General features: G+C 45.4%; 1 protein-coding gene across 1 annotated transcript; it reads right to left on the reverse strand.

The window, feature by feature from the left end:
* Positions 1–338: 338 nt before the first annotated feature.
* On the reverse strand, positions 339–13,466 carry LOC149355522 (uncharacterized). Its single transcript, XM_089583841.1, has 4 exons — positions 11,950–13,466; positions 4,060–4,157; positions 3,120–3,340; positions 339–2,288 (listed from the first exon to the last, which is right to left on the reverse strand). Exons 1-4 carry the CDS (start codon positions 11,993–11,995, stop codon positions 2,168–2,170), a joined length of 486 nt encoding a protein of 161 aa, XP_089439967.1. The 5' UTR covers positions 11,996–13,466; the 3' UTR covers positions 339–2,167.
* Between the last annotated feature and the right edge of the window lie 10,033 nt (positions 13,467–23,499).

Consider the following 23,499-nt stretch of genomic DNA (forward strand, 5'->3'; position numbering starts at 1 on the left):
CTGTTGGTGATGGCCTGTCGGGCCTGTTGGTGATGGACCTGATGGTGATGGACCTGTCGGTGTCAGACCTGTTGGTTCTAATGGCGTCGGCCTGTTGGCACAGATCCTGCTTGCAGGTATCGGGATAGTGTTAGGCCTAATGAGGGACGCCAGTCCTAATGGCGCACCATAGATAAGTTTTTTCATCACTCAGAAATGTGTGCTGCACATTGCGCATGATAACATAGCTTCTTCGATTAGTGCATCGCAAGCTGTTGCAAAAAGGCAGCGCCTGCTACTAATAATATTTTCCAATTAAGCTGGCCAAAAGGGTCTGTAATGCCCTACGATATATATACTGACAACCAGATTTAGGGGAAACGAAAGCTTTATTATAAAATAGAAACCTGTAAAGAGGAAGATGATCAGCAGTCAGAGCAGCAGAACCGAGGCGAGGCGCGAGATGAGAAGACGACGATCGGCAGCTGAAGCAGCAGAGCCGACGCGCGGCGCGAGACGAGAGCGTGAACTGTTCCGGGACCGGACCTGTCCTTGCCCGCTCTAACCGGCCTTCACAACTGTCAATAAAGGCCGTTACATCTTGGTGGAGGTGCGGGGTAGCGGAGAGACGTCTTTTCGGGTGATTTTGTTGAGGCGCCAGTAGTCAACGCAAAAGCGGATAGAGCCGTCTTTCTTGGTGACAAGGACGACGGGGGAAGCCCAAGGACTGTGTGATGGTTGTATGACGCCACGCTGCAGCATATCATTGACCTGGGTGTCGATAACCTGGCGTTCGGTGGCCGAGACGCGATATGGGCGTTGGCGCAACGGCGAATGGGCGCCAGTGTCGATCCGATGGGTAACAGCTGAAGTGCGACCAAAACGGTGGTGAGAGAAGTCAAACGATGACCGAAACTTATCTAGCAGGGCCGCAAGCTGGGTCTTCTCCGGTGGCGAAAGATTTGTGTCGATTGAGCCCACAAAGACGGCCTCGGGAACGGGATCAGGAGACGGTGAGGAGGAAGTAAGTGAAGACACTTGCAGGCGGCAGGAGTCGTCCTCAGAAGGGTCCCAGGCGACGACGGAAGCGAAAGGCTGGACACATCCCAAGCATTCACCACGAAGAAGAGTGGAGGGGCACAGGAATGGATTCGTCAGGGGCAAGGCGCTGCAGCCGGCTGAGACGGCAAGCACGGCGAAAGGCAGGGGTAGACAGTGGCGAGAAGCAGAGGAGTCGGACGGGATGAAGATGACAGGGCCGTTGGATCCAGAGTCGCAATGAACAGAGGCGAGCACAGCAGAGCACGGCGGGATCATGACGTCATCAGCCACAGTCAGCTTGGAGCACAAGTTAGTGGAAGCGTTCACAGAGTCGTCGCCGAAGGGAAGAAGGGCGACTTCGGAACGAGCGCAGTCGATGACAACGTCATGTTGGGAGAGAAAGTCCCAGCCTAAGATGACGTCGTGAGACGGCCATGGGAAGACGATGAATTCAACAATATACAGAACGTCCTGAATAGTAACTCGGGCTGTACATGCCCCCAAAGGCGCAATAAGTTGCGAATTAGCGGCGCGAAGCATAAAACCATATAGCGGAGTCATCACTTTTCGCAACTGGCGGCACAATTTCTCACTTAGTACAGATACAGCAGCACTGGTGTCAACAAGCGCGAAAGCATCGGTGCCCTCCACAGAAACCGCGATCAAATTTGTCGGAGAAAGTCGAGGTCTTGAGCTTGGTGACGAGCAAGCAGTTCTTGCCTCCGGAACTGCGGGCACTAGTTTTCCGAAGGGGAAGAGGGACGACGGCGCATCGGGGAAACCGAGCGACGACGCGGAGATGGAGCACGGCGGCGAATAGACGGCCTGAGATCGGAGGAAGCAGTGGTCTCAGAAGGCGAAGTGCGGTGAAAAGGCTGGGGAGGGGCGTAGGCGTAACCTCGAGGGTCAGTATTGGCAGCAGGGGACAACACTTGGCGGCGGCAGGGACGCATCACATGGCCAGGAATGCCGCAGACATAACAAATGGGTAGGTTGTCCGGTGTCCGCCATGGACGGAAACGTTGTGGTGGTGGCCAGGCAGGACGAAATGGTGTCGACTGGGGTGGATGCTGGTACGAAACGAACGTTTCTGGGCGGGGACGCCTGACGGCTTCGGCATAGGTAAGTGGCAAAATAAATTTATACATCATGACCTCCAATTTTTCGTTGCACATCCCCCAGCTTCTGTGAGAGGTGCATGCGCACGGCTTTCAGTCTCTTCTCTGCAAGCTCCTTTGGTATGTCTCCCATGTAGATATGAAACAGAGCTGCACAATAGAACACAAAATAGGCCACATTTGAACACAACTAGATACATGATAAATGCAAAAGTGAGATTCAGAATTACCACTCTCATTGTAAAAACACAGAAACGAATGTTCGCCATTAAAGGGGCCATGAAGCCTACTTTCGTGCATACCCTTGTTGTAGCATTTAATTCCCAACACATTAAATTACAATACCCAAAACTTTCAGTTGATTCCGTGCGGCAGATATCTTTAAAACGATTTTCGTTTCCTTTGCGAACTGACTGCTTGTCTGGCAACCTCTGATTGCTGACGACACATGGGCCTACCCACTCCGCGTCTGCTGTGTGTTGTTGGATGCACTGAGATGCTTGCATGAAAACCAAAGACAGAGATTACTCGAAACAACGGGCAATGCTATTTATACATTCTGTGCAGATATGTCAATTGCACTATCTTTGTCGCAGCAAGATCGGAGAACGCGCACAATGACTTGCCACCAGTCGTTGAGAACGCTAATTTCACTACCAAATAGATAAATCAGGTTACTGGCAGAACGGATCTTAGCGAGAGCCACACAAACAGTGTGGAGATCTCTGAAAGTGCTGTGATAGAGCCTGCATGAAGAAACGTATGGGCATAACACACCTTGCAAAAACTAAACGTCACTTTTGCCCGACTTTGCAGTTTTGGATGCAATAAGGACATTGCAGTTGTTACAAACCTCGGATACAATGAACAGGATCTCCATGACTATCACGCTTTCTGTAAGTGAGCGCGACTGTATTTGGCTGAAGCAAAGTTTGATTGCCTAGGTGTTACTCAAAGCAAAGAAAAAAAAAGCACTAGCACCTTTCAGAGAAGACTTTTTCCGGTGTAAGTGCCGGTTTCGCCTCTGTTCTGCCAAGAGACCGGCACTTATTTGAAAGCACGCCAGTCACGCTGCGGCTCTTCAGCTCATCAGGTGTCCAATACACCTGAGTAGCACCGTGGCAGAACATTGAGTCTGTTGGTGCTCTCAGGAGCATCTGCCAGGCACCAGGCTCCATCCAGAGCCCACTGCCTGCATAGACCTGCAGCAAACGTGGAGAATTTCGCATTTGTACACATTAACAGCAATGAATCAAGGGATTTTAAATATTTCATAACTTAAAACAAACAGCTGAAAAACATAAAAATTATGTAGGCATGAATGCACTCTTTTACAGCGAGCAGTGTCCAAAATCAGTAGATTTTTTATTTCTAGCCTTATAATTCGAAAAAAAAGAAATTGCTTGCGTGCAACATGAAATATATAGCACAATCTTCTGACAGTTCTAGCTTCTCTTCATTCCGAGTCAAATACCGCCAAAAGTTGAAATAATGTTCTCTGCCCCAATTCAAACAAACTTCAGAAATGAGAATAAATTTCACATACTAACAACTAGGCATACCTGACAGAACAAGGCAGCCTCCTCATGATCAAAAATTATTTGTGTACTAAGAATTTCCTCAGGACAAGAATAACTGCAGACCCATTATGGCATCGTCAGGTAATGAAGTACAAAAATGACAAATTAGAAATGCTGACCTGTGCCTTACATGATATTGTCTGAAAAAACACATCTATGCTTTGCACACTACCCTTTTCGGCACACTTACTGGGACTAGTATAAGTTTCTACTGTAAGCTAGCATCATCCTCTAAACTGTACCCATTTCACTATGTACCAGCCCCAATTTAATTAAGAATCATTCACTCACTCTACTATGGTATTTGATACACTATATGACTTAAGAACACGCACAATCACCTTTCCATCATCCCTAGCAGAACCTATCACAGTGTCCTGCCCACCAGGCAGCTGGAGCTGGCAGTCCGCGGCGCTCTCCATCTCCTCGGCTGAGCATACTTTTTTGACAAGAAAAGGAAGTACACAAATATCAATGCACCTCAGCAGCACATATAAGCAAAAGCAAACTGAGTTCAGTTTGACATTGTGGGCTATCAAGTAAATGAAAAAAATTAAGTATTTTGCTCTCAAGGTAACAGTGAAAGCTTTGCACAGTAGAACCTCGCTGCTGAGTTGATGGGTGCTGCATTTTCCTGGCTGCTACACATTGTAGTGGTCTAGATCTGGCATGATGATAATAGGGTTCCATGCATTATAAACCCTGCTGTTCGTTGCATTGTAACTTCGGCCACATTCCTACACAGTAATACTTGTGAAATAACACCCCATGCCAGCCTAAATGAGAAACAGTGGCAGTCATATGTTTACTTCTAAAGCGGCTTTACTTGGCCTGGCATGTCTAGCACCACTGTGTTAGGCAGACGGCATTCAGACAGGCTGTGCCATCATCATCCACAGTGGTTGCACTTTTTTGAAGCAGTAGCTTCACTGCTACAGGTGCACGGCTGAGATCGCCATGTATGCAACATGACCTTCAAGTCTGCCACAAATAAAATAAACAAACAAATAAACCTCACAATCAGCGGGATTCAAACTCAGGTCCATTGGGCGAGAGCCAGGTGCGCTAACCACTAAGCTTCAGACCTACGGTGTGACAATTCAATAAAACTGGAGATATACAGGGTGTCCCAGCTAAAAGTAACCAAGCTTGTTAAAAAGAGGATGATCCCTAGCCGAGTGAGACCAACTGAGGGTTGATGATAGTCGCGTGTCCTAGTCTGCAGTATTTTTTTATTATGCAAACGTGATTAATTAGCAAAGACTAATTAGCTAACTTTTTAATTATTGCTTTCAGGAAGAAATTGTCAATGCAGGAGTTGTAGATCCCATAGAAAAATAATCGTTTGCCTTGTTTGCAGCTAAGTACCACTGATACAACTTCTTTTATCTGACTTAAAAGAAAGCCCGCGAAATACAAAAAGAACCACGTGATAGGGAAGCAGTTACAGCGCTCCCAAACGAGCGATCAAGCAACGACATCCACTTATGTTTGCAACGCTGTCCCGTACAGCTTTTGGCGTCTTGAGGAGGTGGCGAGATATGCACCAGGAACTGCTTATGCGTCATGGAAAGTGAGCGGGTGCTGCTTTTCAAGGAAGTGAAGCGCGGCTCGCATGGAGCGCTTTTTCACGCGTAACCTCGCCTCGAGTGATAGGAATGTGGCCGTGCCGCTAACTTGCACCGTCACGCGCTGAAGAAACGGTCGCCCTAGCGCCGATGCGAGAGTTAATTACGTATATCTCGCAACCATCACAAAACGCCGAACCCCGTTCGGGACAACGTTGCAAAGATAAGCGAATGTCTTTGCTTGGCTGGTCGTCTGGGAGCGCTGAAACTGCTTCCCTATCACGTGGCTCTTTTTGTATTTCGCGGGCTTTCTTTTAAGTCAAATAAAAGAAGCTGTATCAGTGGTACTTGGCTGCAAACACGGCAAACGGTTATTTTTCAAAGGGATCTACAACTCCTGCATTGACACTTTCTTCCTGTAGGCAATAATTAAAAAGTTAGCTAATTAGTCTCTGCTAATTAATCATGTTTGCATAATAAAAAAAATACTACAGACTAGGACACGCGACTGGCAACAACCCTCAGTTGGTCTCACTCGGCTAGGGATCATCCTCTTTTTTACAAGCTTCGTTACTTTTAGCTGGGACACCCTGTATATGTGCTTCTTGTATACTAACTGCTAGGTTACACAGCCGCTCATGCAATATCATGGTAATTTGTGATTCGAGCGATTCATGATTGATCAGTGACAGGCGATTTCAAGAGGAGTTTGAAGAGGAATAACAAGAGGAAAACGAAGAATACAAAGAGGAAGATTAGCGCTCCACACGCAGAAAATCTAACACCACGGGTATAGGAAAAAATCAGCTGTGGTTTAGCTTCGGTTAAACCTGGTGAGAAGCAGTAGTTTCACGTAGCTACGTGCGGCAAAGTCCAAAGAAACAACAATCTTTCAACAAGCCGAGAAACTAGAAACAAACAAAGCTTTGCAAAGCGCAGCCACATGAAGCTACCGCTTCTCGCCATGTTTAATCAGAGCTAAACCACAGCTAATTTTTTCTTCACCTATCCTTGTTTCTTTGTAATTGTGCTGCTAGTGTTAGTGTGGCTGGCGCGATTGATTTTGTCCTTCCGCACCTCATCACATCTTTTGCGACTTCTGGATGCACACAGCAGTGGCAACAAAGAGGACGAGGGCTAGCCTCCGCTGGAACCAACCATTATGTTGGCTGTAGCGGCATTAGACATTCTCAGAAAGTATGTTTGCAATGATCGCAACAGCCACATAGCCCCGTAAATTCTGGAGAAATGAGTAGTCCTCACCGGACGTAAGAAAATGCAGCAGACAATGCTGCATGATTTTTTCAAGTGCCAGCACTGCAATAAATGTGTTTAGTTCTTCATCCTGTCATTTTTAAATTTGTCCTACTTCCTGCCTCTAATGTTTCCTCGCTCTTGCATTTTTTTTTTTTGTAGCAAGAGCTATTGGTCGCAAAGTAGCATTTTCACTGCGGCGGTGGTCACACCGTGGTCACACCGCTTCTTGCGCCGCTGCCTAGCAACCGTTGCCAGATGGAGCCGCGCCATCTGGTGCAACGTCAGAGGAGGAGGAGAGCCAGAGATAGCAGTAGGCACAGCAAGAGACCTCCCAGGTCTACGTATGCATTCACTGGACACCCAGAAATCACGCACAAGGGACCGGGAACAGGACTGCCCACGAGGCTGCTGGCGCGCAGCTAGAGGAAGACCGTCGGCATTGCCTTAACGTGAGCCGACCAACTCGGACCACCCTTATCGTTCTCCCATCCCGCTCATAATACCTGACTCTATCATCACACGCCTTTAACAAGAGCAGAGGGGTTTGTCGTGGGACTTTGTCCCAGACATTACTCCATCCATTCCTTCTGGACTTTCTCGCCCGGCCCAAGTTCTCGCTCACAAGGTGCGAGCCGGTGCAGCATACACCCCGGACATCCCGAGTCAATGGCACCGAACCAGGATCGGCTGCCCCGATTGCCCTGCTGACTCTGTTGATTTGCACCACCTGATCTGGACCTGTCCTGGCACTGCGAGCCTCTGCGCCTGCTACACCTCTGCCTACCACATCCAGACATACGATGACTGGACGGCCCCCAGTACCGACGCCAAGCGCAAGCTCAGTGCCCTGCTAGACTTCATGTCAGAGACCGACACCCTCACCTTCACCTAACCAACCCACTTCCCCCTTGGGCCTCAGGTCATCCTTGTGATTAAAGATTTATGAATGAATGAGCAGCGGCCTGTATAAGAGGGCGGTTCGTTGAAGCTGTTGTGGCCAGAGATGGAGAGCGAGTCGGAGAGGCTGAAACAAACCAAGCTTAGCTGTTGGAACGAAACAAGGCAAAGGCGACGAGACCGAGGAAGAACGTGCAGAACGTCTGAATAAGCGACGCCGTGAAGATGCAGCTCGACGAGTTCGCCTAGCCTCTGAAGGTCCATTACCTCTCGCTACGTATGTCTGGCATAGCTGAGCTAAGCCACAGCCAATTTTTTTTAGTCCCATGAGGAGTACATCAGCAGGGTTATGCTGTATTAAAACTTGTAGAAACATTAATACTATGAGAAACACATCTCAGTGAAGAGTTGATCGGCTGCTACACTAACAGTAGTAAAGCTTTTTGACGGGCTAGTTGGTACATATTCATATTTGAAAGGGTGTGCGCTAAAAAAGACGTACACAGGAAAAAGATAGAGACGACAGGAAAGAAGCGCAACTTCCAACTTTAATGACGACAAAAGAAGCCAGGCGCACATATATATCCACTGATAAACAGATATGAGCTGCGTGATGGAGCGTGACCCCATCAACCAAACATAAGAAAGCGCAAAAAATGCATATCTAAGTGACATTAAAAGAAACCCAAGAAAGTGAACATATCAAACACCTGCCGAGGTAAGGTAGAAAAGTGGGATTCGTATCGGCTGACAACAATGCATAACAACATGGGAAAACAGAGCTGTATGAAAGACACTGAAAAAGAGGATAACACCATAAAAAAGGCTAACAACATGATGAAATTTTTAACAAAGAACAAGTGAAAGATGGAGATAAAAACCGTGTAAAGGGTGGTAAATAAAGGCACATTGGAACATTTAAAAGGACAATAAAACATAGAGAGGCGAACGGGTTAATAGTCTAGATGTACCCATCCAGAAAGGCAAGTTCATTTCTAGACAGGTTAATGGAAGGCGTGCTAACGCACTTGTCTTTCCTGAGGTGAATAAAAAAGGCCTCGATTACTTCTCTTTCTGTCTTGTCCTGAGCCTTAGCTAGAAACTTGGTTTCATTAAACTTGGGGTAGCAGTTCTGGCAACTGCTGCAGTGTAACGGAAGGTTACCTCCAGACCTGTTCTTCATGGTGACGTTGTGCCTGCGGGCGCGCTCATTGAAACATTTCCCGGTTTGACCCACATACACTTTGCCGCACGTCAAGGGAATCTCGTACACAACATTGGCAGTGCATTGTGTGTACACGGTTTGATGCTTGATATTACAGGCCTTCTTAACACGCTTCCTGGTCACCATCGGACATAATTTCGCCAGTTTGCAAGTAGCCGAAAAAACTAGCCTAACCCCGTGACGAGACGCAACTTTCTTTAAATTGTGTGAAAGACCATGCAGGTAAGGTATAACCTGCACAGGTTTCCGTTCTGTTTGATGTTTAGCATGCTCCGAGGCGGTCAAAGGAGCTGAGACCGGATGCCTCGAAATATTCTTTTCAGGTAAAACGCATAAGCCTGCTTGTCCACTACGTGCCATTGTGTCTGAAAGGGATACGTGGCAAAAAGTTGTGGGTGACTTCCTTCGGTGCCAACTGGACAGAATAGCTGGCGCTTACCCTTACCGCGTTCGAAGCTCAAAGGAAGTGGTGCAGGTACTGGAGGGAGGCAAGGTATCGGCCACAACTGGTTTTTCAATTGACGTTGAGGACTTATTTTACTCTGTGCCTCACGACGGGTTGTTGGATGCTGTTCGTGAACATTTGGAAGAATTTGGCGAAGTCAGGTTTCAAAATTCTGCCGGTGTCACAACTGAAAAATTTCTGGACCTACTATTGTTTTATTTGGATTCCACTGTTATTTGCTTCCAGGATGAGTTTTACTTGCAAAAAGCCGGAATTTGTATAGGTTCCTCAGTCGCACCGGTCTTATGCGGAATTTTTCTGGCGTCATTTGACCGGCGCCTTGAAGCTAGCTTGAAGGACACAGGGATAACACGTATTTTCAGATACGTCGACGATTATCTTGTCCTTCTTAACGCACCTTCATACTGTGCTGCTGATACACTTGTAGTCCAAATTCTCACTACCTTCTGTTCTTCATCGAGGGGTCTAAAATTCACGCATGAACGAGCAGATCATGATCGACTCCAGTTTCTTGACTTACAGCTTATTTTTACAAATGATCATGTGTGTTGGTCTTATCAGCCGCACTCAAAGAAGTCACTTTTGCCCTATGATAGTGCCCACTCCAAGCTGGTAAAGCTTGGCATAGTATCTCTTTGCATGAAATCTGCATTAGAAAAATCCTGCGGCCACAAGATAGGTGAAAGTTTCCAGTGCCAGATCGACCGAATTTCTGCTGCAGGTTACCCTGCAAATCTGGTCACGAACATGTCTGAAAACCTTTTGCAAAAAATTAAAAACTCGGAGCATGCTAAACATCAAACAGAACGGAAACCTGTGCAGGTTATACCTTACCTGCATGGTCTTTCACACAATTTAAAGAAAGTTGCGTCTCGTCACGGGGTTAGGCTGGTTTTTTCGGCTACTTGCAAACTGGCGAAATTATGTCCGATGGTGACCAGGAAGCGTGTTAAGAAGGCCTGTAATATCAAGCATCAAACCGTGTACACACAATGCACTGCCAATGTTGTGTACGAGATTCCCTTGACGTGCGGCAAAGTGTATGTGGGTCAAACCGGGAAATGTTTCAATGAGCGCACCCGCAGGCACAACGTCACCATGAAGAACAGGTCTGGAGGTAACCTTCCGTTACACTGCAGCAGTTGCCAGAACTGCTACCCCAAGTTTAATGAAACCAAGTTTCTAGCTAAGGCTCAGGACAAGACAGAAAGAGAAGTAATCGAGGCCTTTTTTATTCACCTCAGGAAAGACAAGTGCGTTAGCACGCCTTCCATTAACCTGTCTAGAAATGAACTTGCCTTTCTGGATGGGTACATCTAGACTATTAACCCGTTCGCCTCTCTATGTTTTAGTGTCCTTTTAGATGTTCCAATGCGCCTTTATTTACCACCCTTTACACGGTTTTTATCTCCATCTTTCACTTGTTCTTTGTTAAAAATTTCGTCATGTTGTTAGCCTTTTTTATGGTGTTATCCTCTTTTTCAGTGTCGTCTTTCATACAGCTCTGTTTTCCCATGTTGTTATGCATTGTTGTCAGCCGATACGAATCCCACTTTTTTACCTTACCTCGGCAGGTGTTTGATATGTTCACTTTCTTGGGTTTCTTTTAATGTCACTTAGATATGCATTTTTTGCGCTGTCTTATGTTTGGTTGATGGGGTCACGCTCCATCACGCAGCTCATATCTGTTTATCAGCGGATATATATGTGCGCCTGGCTTCTTTTGTTGTCATTAAAGTTGGAAGTTGCGCTTCTTTCCTGTCGTCTCTATCTTTTCCCTGTGTACGTCTTTTTTAGCGCACACCCTTTCAAACTACACTAACACTGATGGCTAAAAAGATAACTGGTGAAATAATGAGGGCTAAGTGACAAGTGACAACCGTGGCCGCAGTGGCTCAGTGGTTATAACGCTTGGCTGCTGACCCAAATGACGAGAGTTCGATCCAGCTGCGGCAATGGAATTTCGATGAAGGCGAAGTTCCAGGGGCCCGGGTGCTGTGCGATGTCAGTGCACGTTAAAGAACCTCAGCTGGTCGAAATTTCCGGAGCCCTCCACTACCACGTCCCTCATAGCCCGAGTCGCTTTGGGACGTTGAACCCCCATAAACGAGCCTTAAAGACACAGCAGAACACTGCGGAGCGAGAGCAGTTCAGAAAAATCGCATATCCTGCCAAAAATGAAAGGGACAGTACAGCAAGCCTCATAGGCAATGCAAAAAGAAAAAAAAAGACGTCAGGTTCAATTAACTGCGCATCTGCTGAAGGACAGCAGGAACACTGTGCCAGAAAACTTTTCAACCTGTATACGGTACAATGCCTAACAACTTTGAATGTACCAGACGACCAGAATAATGCTAATATATTTTGTTAATTCATAAGAAAGGGGATGTCAATCAATTAAAAAGCTTTTAATTATTAGATAACTATGGGAAAGAAACATGAAGGTAAATGAAAAGGCTTGAAATGCAACTGAAGGCAGGACGGCAAGCTATCGAAAGGTATAGATGTAATCACACAGTAGAGTAGGAGAGCGACACAAAGTAGAGATAAAAAGTACAGAAAGAAATGGAGCCTGGGAAGGGTATGTAACCAATTTCAAGAAAGGTCAATGTAGCACATACAGTCAAAGTTAGGGGCACAGCAGAGATGGTGGAAGGATGAGAGTAGAAGTTTCAGGGGATAAGACGCCCTCAAGTGGCACAGGACAGGGTTAACAGGCGCTCATTGGACAAATCCTTTGTTTGCAGTGAACATTTTCTTAGGCCGATTTGATTATGAAAAATAAAAAATGGCATGCATCACAAGAAGGTTCGCTCACCAAACTCGTCTGGCCCACTGCCACTAGCCCCATTGATGGATGTCATTGCTGGGGCCAGTTCTGTGAATTAGGTATAGTTAGAGTTCATGTCCTTACACCAAAATGCACATCAAAGGTACCGTAAAAACCCGCGTATAATACGAGGTTTTTTCCCATAATTAGCGTCCTAAATTTCCGCCTCGTACTATTTGCGGATCCGAACAAAAATTTTCGAAGTTGCTCGATGTTTTGGTTTCGTTTTTGCGGCGTGGCTATGGCTTCGCTTCGCTATTGGCGCGTGGCTACGGCTTGGCTTCGTTACTCTCGACAAACGACGTCACGACGTCGTTTCTTTGTTGATCCGTTGGGTGCGCCGGGGGGTCACGGTGTGCCGTGCGCCTGTTGACAACACACGTGCTAGCATGTAAGGCACGCTTCGTGAAGTGGATATTGTTTTAGAGAGCACGATGTCACGGTCTCGAAAACAGTACTCGGCTACTTTCAAGCGATTTTGGCTGCGGAGAACATCGGCAACGGTGCGGCCGGGAGGCAGTTTGGTGTCGTCGAAGGAAGCATTCGTGGATGGCCACAACAGAAAGAAGCCCTTTTCGCGTGCAGCGGAATGCGACAAAGCTTTCGCGGCCGTTTGATGGTTGTGTAAACAAACCATTCAAGGACGCAGTCAGGCGGTGCTACGCAGAGTGGATGCGCTCAGGTGAGCCTGCAGTGACGCCAACCGGGCGGCTGAAGCGGGCTTAAGAAGTGCGGCATCTCGAACGCCCTCGATGGCACGGAAGATGAGTACATTTGGGATGATTTGTCGGACAAAGAAATGTTCGAAGAAAGCGCTACTGAAGAACAAAGTAATTGAAGTGAAGTGCGGGATGCGATTTGAATAAATGTCTTCTATGAGCTTGTGTTACTCGTATTATACGGGGGTGAAACTTTTTTTCCCATTTCGCGTCTCTAAATCTTAGCCCCGTATTATATTCGGGTTCGTATTATACGCGGGTTTTTACGGTATATTCACACAACGGATGAGGTCGCAAAAAGATCTCTAGCATCACCTCAAGTAAAGGCAGTGTCCGCATGCTGAAAGCATTCACACATGAGATGAAAACAGCAGATCTTGTCCTAATAGAAAAAAAACGCCCTCCTCTTTCCATCTGCAGACACCAATTGGTTGGCGTCAATTCGTGACGTCAAGCCACATAATGCACAGTTCACCCTCAAGATTTGCAATTCAGTCCACCGTGCGAATTCACCTTAAGATGACTTCCAAGAGCACTTACTTTAAGCTCTAAGATATACATGCATGGTGACACCTACAACATGCAATCTGATGAAGTAGCTTAGCTAAGAAAAAAGGGATGAGCAGCACACATGTGAGCTACTCAGGAACAAGAACCAGAGCTAATGTTTTAAACAGTTACTAGGCACATTACCATAGCATGAAAATGCACACACACCTCTCAACTGGCATGTTAGAAATACAAAACACTTCAGTAAACTATCTACACAACAATAGCACACCTTGCAAACATACACCACCTGGACTTTGTGTTTCCCAAATATAAGACATTAATTTTGCGCACAAAATTGCAACAAATAAACAAAGTAGCAGTGCCACCTAATTGGCCATTTAGAAACAAGGAGCAGAGGTATTATGAACAGCAGAGTTAGTTGTTGGCCTGGTTAGCATCACTGATTTAAGTTCATAGTTTTCCAGCCCTACGGAACACACACACATACATGAGCCGCCACGGCAGTTCAGTGGTTATGGTGCTCGGCTGCTGGCCTGTTAAGACACGGGTTCTATCCTGGCCGCGGTGGTTGCATTTCGATGGAGGCAAAATGCTACAGGCCCGTAAATGCAAACTGCATGCAGGAGATCTAAAGAATGAGGACAGGTTCCAAACTTGTCAAGCACTGCAGTGATTGTACAGAGATTTTCAAGTGTGAAGATCCTTAGCAGAAGCAAGCCACTTGTGAAGGGACAGAGACGCATCATATTAAAAAAGCTGGTTCACAATGTGCGAGCAATACTTCAGTTGTATCATATAACACAGAAATGATGTTTCTTTCATAGTTTTGATGATAAAGGTGTGATAAGTTTGTTTTTTTCCTGCTCCGCTGGTCTGAAGGCATTTAAGCAGTGTCTGCGCCGTTAAATAACCAATTGTCAGTGAGCGCTGTGTTTTATCCTTCTTCCCAACTTCAGTAAAACGGCAAGTTGAAGAAAACAGCGCAGCAACAGGCACAAGAAAGAAGATGGGACAGGTGCTGACTAGCAACTGAAGGTTTATTGAAAAGGAACACTTAAAATATACTCTCTTCACAACCAAGAGCGTGCATGAGCTGCGCGAACAACACTGATAAGCTATCAACTTCAGTCATGGTGGTCAAGATTCAACAGTTCACAGCCATGAACGGCCATCCGTCCTTGTTAATGATTGTGAACTATTGTATCCTGACCACCATGACTGAAGTTGACAGGTTATCAGTGTTGTTTGCGCAGCTCATGCACGCTCTTGGTTGCGAAGAGAGTATATTTTATGCATTCCTTTTCAATAAACCTTCAGTTACTAGTCAGCACCTGTCTCATCTTCTCTCTTGTCCCTGTTGCTGCGCTGTTTTCTTCAAGTATCCTTCTTCCCTTCTTTGGTCATGCACCGTTGCACTGGAAAACTACAAATTTAAAGTACTCTCAACATTTGCCTGAACAATTTAGCACGTCTAAAATATGCTTATCTTCTGGTAGCCTCCAGCTGCTCACAATGATGGTCTCTTCTAATTCATGATGTGACAAGCAAAGCTGCATCCCTGCAAAAAAAAGAAAGAACCAAAAATTTCCTAATATAAGCATCTTGGTGGGCACACGTCTAATAACAAATCTTTTACAATCCTCAATGAGCACAGACATTGGACAGCTCTGTACAAAGAACTTATGTCCAGTCACTTAGCTCAAACCAAAATAGTGAGAAAAAAATCCGCCCTTCCCTGGCAGCGCGAGCATATTTTAACAGCCTGAGCAACAAATTGTTCTGAAAGTGGCTAAAAATGCATTCATTACAAAAAAGACATCGACTATTCATGCCAACTAAAATTCCTCAAAAGCAAGCAAATAATATACAAACAAAAATTCCCATTCCCGCATCTCACAGCAATGGCCAGTGCTGCTGTCTGGCTTGAATCCTGCCTTACAAGCGGACCTACTGGTGTCAGCCATGGGGACGGCCATTCAATTGCTTAAAACCACAAGGGCGTTTGTAGATGAAGACGCAGCTGGAGGTGGTTGCACATCACTCCCTTTGTCTTCCCTCAATTGTGCCATGGCAGGTGGCCGACAAAGTAAACTGAGCGAAGAGGGCAGGCCCAGCCTATAGTCTTTTTCAGCCTCACTGCTGTGCACAATTTGAAAGGCATAGTTGCTAACGGCCGATTCTTCGTGGGCTACATAAGCTAGATCACAAACTGATGATGGGTGCAGGGGTCAAGTGGATGCAGCTAGCACAGGAAAGGGCTAATTTGGGGAATATGGGAGAGGCTGTCGCCCTGCTGCGAGTATAGTCCGGCTGATGATGATGAAGGATGATTGAATTCCAATGAATATTTCACTTTTCTTACCCTTGGTGCAAATCGCTGCACAGTCCCATAAATGTTGGTTATAAGAGTATACATCTGATTAAGAATGAGAGGGAAAATACTACACTACTGGCATGATGCAGCAGCGTCAGTGTTAAGTGAAAGAATAAATTCTGGTTCCTTGCTTACAATGTCGCTGGATCTATGCTATCTTCCAGTAGAATGCATGAGAACTGGTGTAATGCCCTCGCACAAAGTGCAGACGTTAAGGAACATGCACAACTTGTTCTTCCAGAGAACGAAAAATTCCAAAGTAGTGGTAATGACCATCGCTCATCACTGCTGGATCACTATGCCTCTGCGTCTTTAGTAATTTTTTAGAATCCGTGGGTAACTCTGGATGGTATGGCTTCAGCACTTTAAGCAGGGAATGCAGGTGAGAAGCAGGCAATTGGCTATTAATTGCCCACACGCGCAAGTCGTGCTCTAGACATTGAGTAGCGGAACCAGACTCAGGTGTCATCCTATCTTCATAACCCACCAACTCCTCATTGTCAGAAATTCGCGACAACTCTTACGTTGCACTTTCTATGTCAGGGATGCTGCTAGCGGTGCTAAAATCTGACAAGTGAGAACTGCGGCTTTCAACTGCGTCCTCGACCGGCGCTGATAAAGAGGATAAAATAACATTATGCGATGAAAAGGCATCTTGAAACTGTTCTGCTCCTGTTGCGCACAATCTGCTGCCATGACCATTATCAAGACTGACAACTGCCAAACAGGGTAGCATTTCGTGATGCGTACCCGCAAAAGCCGGCTCTCACCATCGTGGGTACCCTTGACGAAAACAGTTTTCTAGTTCGTCGTGAACAGCCTCTGCTGTTCTTCGGCGTCGTTGCCGAAATGACACCTCGATTAGCGAACACTTCATTCTCTTCATGATACAACGAATGTAGCACTTTATCAAACTATCACGCAGGGCATGGGTAACATATATACACTACTGGCTTTGTGCCAACCAACACAGGTCACAGCACAACAATGCAAGTCTAGAAATCACTCACCATTGAGGTCATCCTCTGGGCAAGCCTTTGTTGTTTCAGCTGAATTCCAGTGAAACCACAACGAAACACAGCAGTGCGGGCACGACGACCGCCAAAAAACTGTACTAGAAGAACAAAAAACGTGAAAATCTTGCCATGACTGCCGCTGACACGCGAGTTCTCGGACCAGCGCACGCCGCAGGATTGGAATTTGTCTCTCGGCGCGGCCGCGAGTAGCCGCGGTTTGGATTTGGACCATTAGACTGCAGGGCGTCAGTGAAACCAGAACTAAATTTCTTCGGCAGTTTTAATTTTGTCTGCCTGTTTAATTAAAAACAAAGTAATTCCAGCTGTTTAAAAATATTTCAGATAGAAATATATCTTTCTACCTTAGTGTCACCATTTGCATACACACCACATGCAAACTTGCAATCGAAGTAAAAATTAATAAACAAATTAATACTCTCACGGTGAGGGGAAGTGATCTGGTACCGACTTTTCTATTTGGGCTTCAGAAATAGCCAGAGAGGGCAGATTAACCTATAGCATGAATGTTATAGCAATGCCATCGTATGTGGTTCAACATTTATTCATCATTTGACAATATTGCTGCAATGTGAAAAGACCACTTCAGAGCAACGTTATCAGCAAGTTGCTTGGTAACATTGCAGCAACATTATCTAATGTTGAAGAATGTTAGCGCAACATAGTACAACATTGGCAATGTTGTGGCAACGTTGCAGTTACATACTGTGCTACTAGGGATAGCAGCGAGGCTCTATGGTGAGGCAGCTATGACATATAATGTTCACCAGCTGCTGCACCTTTCTAAGGCTACGCGCATGTTTGGCCCATTATGGGGTGTGTCCACGGTTCCTTTTGAAGATGGGATTGGCCGTGCACTGCGGCTTGTGTCAGCAGCCAAGCTGGTGCCTATGCAGGTCGCTGAACGGTGCATAATGCAGCAGTGCTATCGAAGCTCAGAAAGAAATTTGGAGCTCCCAGCTCATTTGGCTTTTGCCAAGAAAAATATTGGCGCTTAGCACACAAACAGCTACCAGACATGTGCTCTAGGTGTGCCACACCCTGTTCCTTCATTTCCCGAGCAGCTAAAAATGATTTTCAATTCACACTTTGGCTGCATTCCTCAGATGTCTAGGTACTTTCGAGCACAAATTGGCAGCATTATTATACACAGTTCGGATTATTTGACTCCAAAAAAGACCAGCTCTTGTTATGTTAAAATGGTAGACGGCTCATATTGTTATGTACTTGGAACTTACGAGATTGCAGGCTGTATATATTTTCACTCCCAAAGGCTTCTTGTTTCACCACTTGTATTTGATGTCCTACATATCATGCAGTGTCAGCACCCACCGGCTGATCAGAATAATTGTTTGCACTCCCTTGATGATGTGTCTCTGCAATGTGTTTTCTTTAGTATTAATAATGTTTCATACTTGTGTGAAGTGCCCAACCAGAAGGAAAGAGATTGATCTGGTAGTGATGTATGATGTGCAGTTCATGAAGGTAGTTTCAGTGTATTTTTATTTTTGTATTCCTTTAAGGTAGCTCTTCAGTGTGTTTAACTTTTTTCAAACTTGTGGCCATGAAATTCATTGCAGTTAGCAGCAATTACACCAATCTTCAGATTGTGACGGGAGGTTGCTCCATATTGTCACATTGTCAAAAGTTCGTCGTCAGTTATAAATTCAGCACGGCCACAAGCGGCAGGCATTGTCTTCGACGACCGCCAAGCACGCTTGTTGCTACACCGCTGCCGAGTCGTTCAGTTCTTTGTGGGTGTGAAACAGCCCAACAGTGTTTCTTTGGAAGCCGTTTTGCTGTCTACCTGACTGCCAAACTGCAGCCATCACAACTACGTGACAATATTACACTAATCTCAAAGTTTCTTTTATTCTTGGAACATTTATGCTTCAAAGTATTTAGTGCAAATAATGCAAGAGAGAACACATTGCCATGTATGCTGACAAAGTCTGTTGATGGGATTTATAAGACATAAGTAGAGGCCGGATTTTTAGGCACCAAGAAGGCATGTTTTAGGCGCCAAAAATAGGTGGTTAAGATTTGATTTTAGGCACCTAAAAAGAAAAATAGGCACTATAAACTGCATCAAAATTGCACTTATCAGATCCGAACATCAGCACGCAATATCTGCCATAAAGTAAAAACAGCCGGAATGATTTGAGATCTTAACCATTGTGTGCGAACCTTAGAAGCACTCTTTTTAAAGCTGTCGTGAAGCTTTTCGTACAACACGCATGCTTCAGCAGAGCAAAAGAGATGGTTACAAAGCCTTTTAAAATGCGTTGGCATACCTGGAAACAAACAATTTGCTTGTCGTGCACAATAGTAAAACTAGAGGCCGTGCATTTAGCAATTGACGCAAATGTGACTTTAAAGCATCCGACATGTGTTCAGAGTCATCCTCATAGGAATTAAACTTATCTATTGCAGGCATGCACGGTGCTTTAACATTAATAAATGTGTCGCCATTTGTGTAAACTGCGTTTTATAGTTAGTGGCTCCAAGTGTCGGAAGTCACGCGGACTTAAAATGGTGCTTGCTATTAAAAGGGTCTGGAAACCATAAGTACGAGATGCTAAAAATGTAGCCGCTTAGTGCTGGTGATGCTTTATATGCCGAAAATAATTATATAGTTCAGCACGGGCCTACGTACATCCACTGGGAATTCATAATAAATAAACACCGTTCATATAGTAATCACTGCTAAAGTCATGAAAGCAGTAGCACACAAGCAACGTCTCCATGTTGGTGGGCTCAAAATTGTGCCTCTTCTCATTGAGAACAAGCTTGTAAGCTGAAAAGGAACGCTCCACACCAACAGATGTTACAGAAGTGTGCTTGTAGGAAACCATTTCGATTGAAGGGTTGAGATAATATGACATAGGAGTGACGCCAAAAGAGTGATATTCATACAAGCATCAAACATTGTTTGAGTGCATGAATGTGTTCCGTATGCACGCACGACTGGCACGGCTCTCAGCTGTCCAGTGCGGCCTACTCCAAGAAAACTGCCGCCAAAGGCTATTTGATTAGGATGACATGCAGATGAGGCACAAGGAATGATCATAAGGCAGATTACCAATATGGCAAATTTTATCCAGTTAAACTTTATCCAGCCAGCTTATGGAACAATTTGCAGTCAACTCGAACCCACTGGGAATTATGTGGACGAAACTTACGTACTTCATGTACTTTCCAAAATGTAGCACCATCTGGTCAACTACCATTTTAACGGCCAGAGTTTACAAGCTGTAACTACAAAACGGCAGAAACAGGAAAAAGGTTATTTCGATATTTTTGGCTGATGTGGTTGACATTGTCTACACAGTCGGCGTTGGAGTAGTGTTCACCACACCCAAGTGACGAAGTCATTTAATGTTGCCATGTGTGGGTTCAACTCAAAACCGAAATGGATTCGAAAACAAAGAGAATCTGAAAACAAAACCACAACGTATATCAGGGCCATTTTCTTCAAAATAGGGCATTTTTAGGCACCAACGTTGGAAATCGGCATTTATAGGCGCTGACGCCCAAAATAGGCATTTATGGCACCATCAAATGTGTATTAAACATGTCGTGAACACCTAATTCATGCTCATATGTAAAAATGGTGCGCCTATGATGCCTTGAAAAAAATAGGCATTTGCCTAAAATCTGGTCTCTAGACATAAGGATATACCTGGCCTTGCAGCCTGATAGTATGATGCTTTGTCATCCTTGTTTTTTCATGTGTTTAAAATGTTTGCTGCTTTTAAGTGTAAAGAATAATGCACGTTCCTGTCCAACATTTATTACTCCCTCTGCTTTGTTGTTGTGGCCTAGTGTGTGTAATAAATCATGTTTGTAGATCACATCACATCACTTTATTTTCCTTAAAGACCCTTTTCCAGGGTGTTACATAAGGGGTGGGGTTTACGAAATGCAGGAATCAACAGTGCTTGAAAATGATGATAAACATGTTATGGAAGTAATATTATGGGGAAGGCCGTTCCAGTCAGCTGCTACACGAGAAAAAAATGAGTTGGCAAAAACAGTGGTACGGCCACGTGGACGCAAAACTTGGAAGAGAATGATCGACCGATGCGGTGGGACCTACATTGTGGAAGTGCGCAAATGTATGGTTCTTGTTTTAGTGGTGAATAAAAGAACTTGTGAAACAGGACAAGACTGGCTATGCGACGGCGACTAGAAAGATTAGCTAGACCTGACTACGATTTGAGGGATGATATGCTGACATCGTACTAGTATGAGGAGTGCATGAATCTGATAGCCCTGTTTTGAAAAGATTCGATAGCGTGTGTTAAATATTCTTGACAAGGGCTCCAGATGGGTGATGCGTATTCAAGTTTAGTTCTAATGAATGAGATGTACGCTTGTAGTCTTACGTGTTGTGGGGCTTCCCGTAGGTGATGTTTTAAGAAACCTAGTGTTTTATTAGCAGATGATATCAGGTTAGTCACGTGCAAACGCCAAGATAAATCATTAGAAATGGTGACTCCTAAGTATTTATATGACTGGACGAGGTCAACTGGGGAATTGCAGACTGTGTATTTGAAAACAAGAGGATTTCGACGGCGGGGAAAGGACATGCACTTGCATTTGTTAGAGTTGAGCATCATCACCAACTGGTAGCACCAGTCTTGCACATGGCGCAGGTCTGCCTGAAGGGATTCTTGGTCAGAATGGTTAGTCACTGAGCGATAAATGACGCAATCATCGGCGAATAAGCGGATGTGACAAGAGACATGCTGGGGTAAATCATTAATGTATATGAGGAATAACAAAGGACCGAGAACAGAACCCTGTGGGACGCCAGAGGTTACTGGAAGCGGGTTGGAAAGTTGGTTATTAATGACGACGGACTGAGAGTGATGCGTGAGGAAAGCTTTAATCCATGCAATTATGTTCGGATGTATACTTCAACTGGGAGAGTTTAAGAAGCAAGCGTTGATGAGGTACTTTGTCGAATGCCTTAGCGAAATCTAAGAAAATGGAGTCAGTTTGCAGGTTAGTATCAAGGTTGGCGTGAATATCATGTAGAAAAATGGCTAGTTGAGTTTCGCAGGAGAACCCCTTGCGAAATCCATGCTGTGATGGATGGAAGAAATTATTTGAATCCAAAGATTGCATGATTTGAGAGTAAATGACATGTTCCATGATTTTGCACGGTACACTTGTTAATGAAATGGGGCGATAAGTAAGAGGTGAATCAGTACTACCTGATTTGTGGACGGGAACGACCTTCCCCACTTCCCAGTCGTCTGGAATGGTACCTTCGGAGAGTGATTGCGAGAACAATCCTCAAAACCTCAAAGCCTCAAAACTGGCTGCACTTATTTTTGATGCAGCGTTACATGTTCCATGGGTGTGTTCCGGGAACCAAAATTCTGTTACTGCTGTCAATTAAGTTGCCGTATACCCTAGTGATACGAAGAATTTTTACGCAAATGCCTTTCAAAGAAGGTCCTCCAGCCAGTGGAGCTGGCCAATTGGTGTGATGTGATGGTTAATCCCCATTCACTTAGTGTGACATACAGGGGGCTGGGAATTAACTGCATAGAGATCATGAATCCAGCGTCAAGGAATATGTTCACTTGACATCGCGGTGCTAGGTGGGCGAGTTTAATGTTTTCAACGATACACATCGCCAGAGAGAGAGAGACTCTTTAATGAAATACAGAGAATTTAGCCGGTGTTTCAATATCGCTGGCATGCTACTCTGCGTAGGGAGGGGAGTTTGGGAGATAAAGACTGAAGGAGAGCCGCACATGAGTTGTGCGGCTTCTCATGACAACACAGATGCCTCGAGGGGACTTCAGTGTACTCACTGCGCTTGGCTTCAACAGCCAATGCAAGTGCAGGGCGCTTTCCTGCTTGGTGAAAATTATTTAAACAGAAACGTCGCGCCATGGAAAAAAAAAAAATATTTGCGCTGTCGTTCAGCGCGAGCAATTCGCTGCACGTCTTTGCCGCGCTTATAGCGCTGTGCGCTGCATTCAGTCACCTTAATCCCCGACTGAAAGGTGCGCTGGCGTATGAATTCCTCGTGACTACGAAAATCGGTGCGGGCGCGCGCTCCCGCGTAGAATATGGGCACTGGTTTCGTTGCCCGATCGAGGAAGCTCTGGACGATCGAGCATGCATGCAGCGTCTCCACCTTGCTGAAAGGATGATCGAGGATCGAGGGAAGGCTATGCGTAGTAGAAAAAGTTAATTCCGACTGGCGCAGTTCCTGGCCGGTGTATGCCGCACACAAACATGCGTACGTGTACTGGCTATCAGATAGGCAGATCTGCCCTGATAGCGGGCGGGTTCACTGCACGCGGTGCGCAGCATATGCATAGCGGAAAGGTCGAACATAATCAGTTTTGAGTATGAAGTATGATCGACGTACGTACCGATACCACATTTGCTCTACTTTTTGCGCGCAACGCGCACAAACGCGTTAAGCTAGAATTAATTGTGCAGCACCTTTTAAAAATTCATTCGCCTCAATTGATGGTTCTCCCTAGATTAAAATTAACTGCGCAGCTAACACACATTTTTTTTCACCTGGCCGTAGTTTATGCCGTGCGCCTGGAATCGTCTGCGCCGAGGACGAGTGAAGAAAAGTCAGCAAAGCCGAATAGCGGCCGGCCGTCTTTGCATGCTTCGCACGAAACGCAGAAGTACTTCAGTTATGCGAACCGCTTGGTTGGTACGCATCAGTTGTCAAGTTCACTACGAGACAACGTTTACCGTCCAATATTGATATATGATATGTGTACAGTTTTGCCGAAAATGAGCCAGGATCGAGTGAAGCCGGCCGGATGATCCTTGAAAGCTAAGCATATGATCGAGAACGCGAGCTCTACAGCGATTCATGGCCTCCGTGCAAAGAATTTTCAGGCACTAT

This window comes from Amblyomma mixtum, chromosome 3, assembly GCF_055824585.1.
Source record: "Amblyomma mixtum isolate Tamu chromosome 3, ASM5582458v1, whole genome shotgun sequence".
NCBI classification, from domain to species: domain Eukaryota; kingdom Metazoa; phylum Arthropoda; class Arachnida; order Ixodida; family Ixodidae; genus Amblyomma; species Amblyomma mixtum.

Excerpts from the sequence above, each read along its gene's own strand:
- LOC149355522 (XM_089583841.1), bottom strand. The coding sequence starts at position 11,995 with ATGACATCCATCAATGGGGCTAGTGGCAGTGGGCCAGACGAGTTTG. Across the intron at positions 4,158-11,949 it reads CAGTGGGCCAGACGAGTTTG|TATGCTCAGCCGAGGAGATG; the intron begins GTGAGCGAACCT and ends TTGTCAAAAAAG. Across the intron at positions 2,289-3,119 it reads GAAAAAGTCTTCTCTGAAAG|CTCTGTTTCATATCTACATG; the intron begins GTGCTAGTGCTT and ends TCTATTGTGCAG.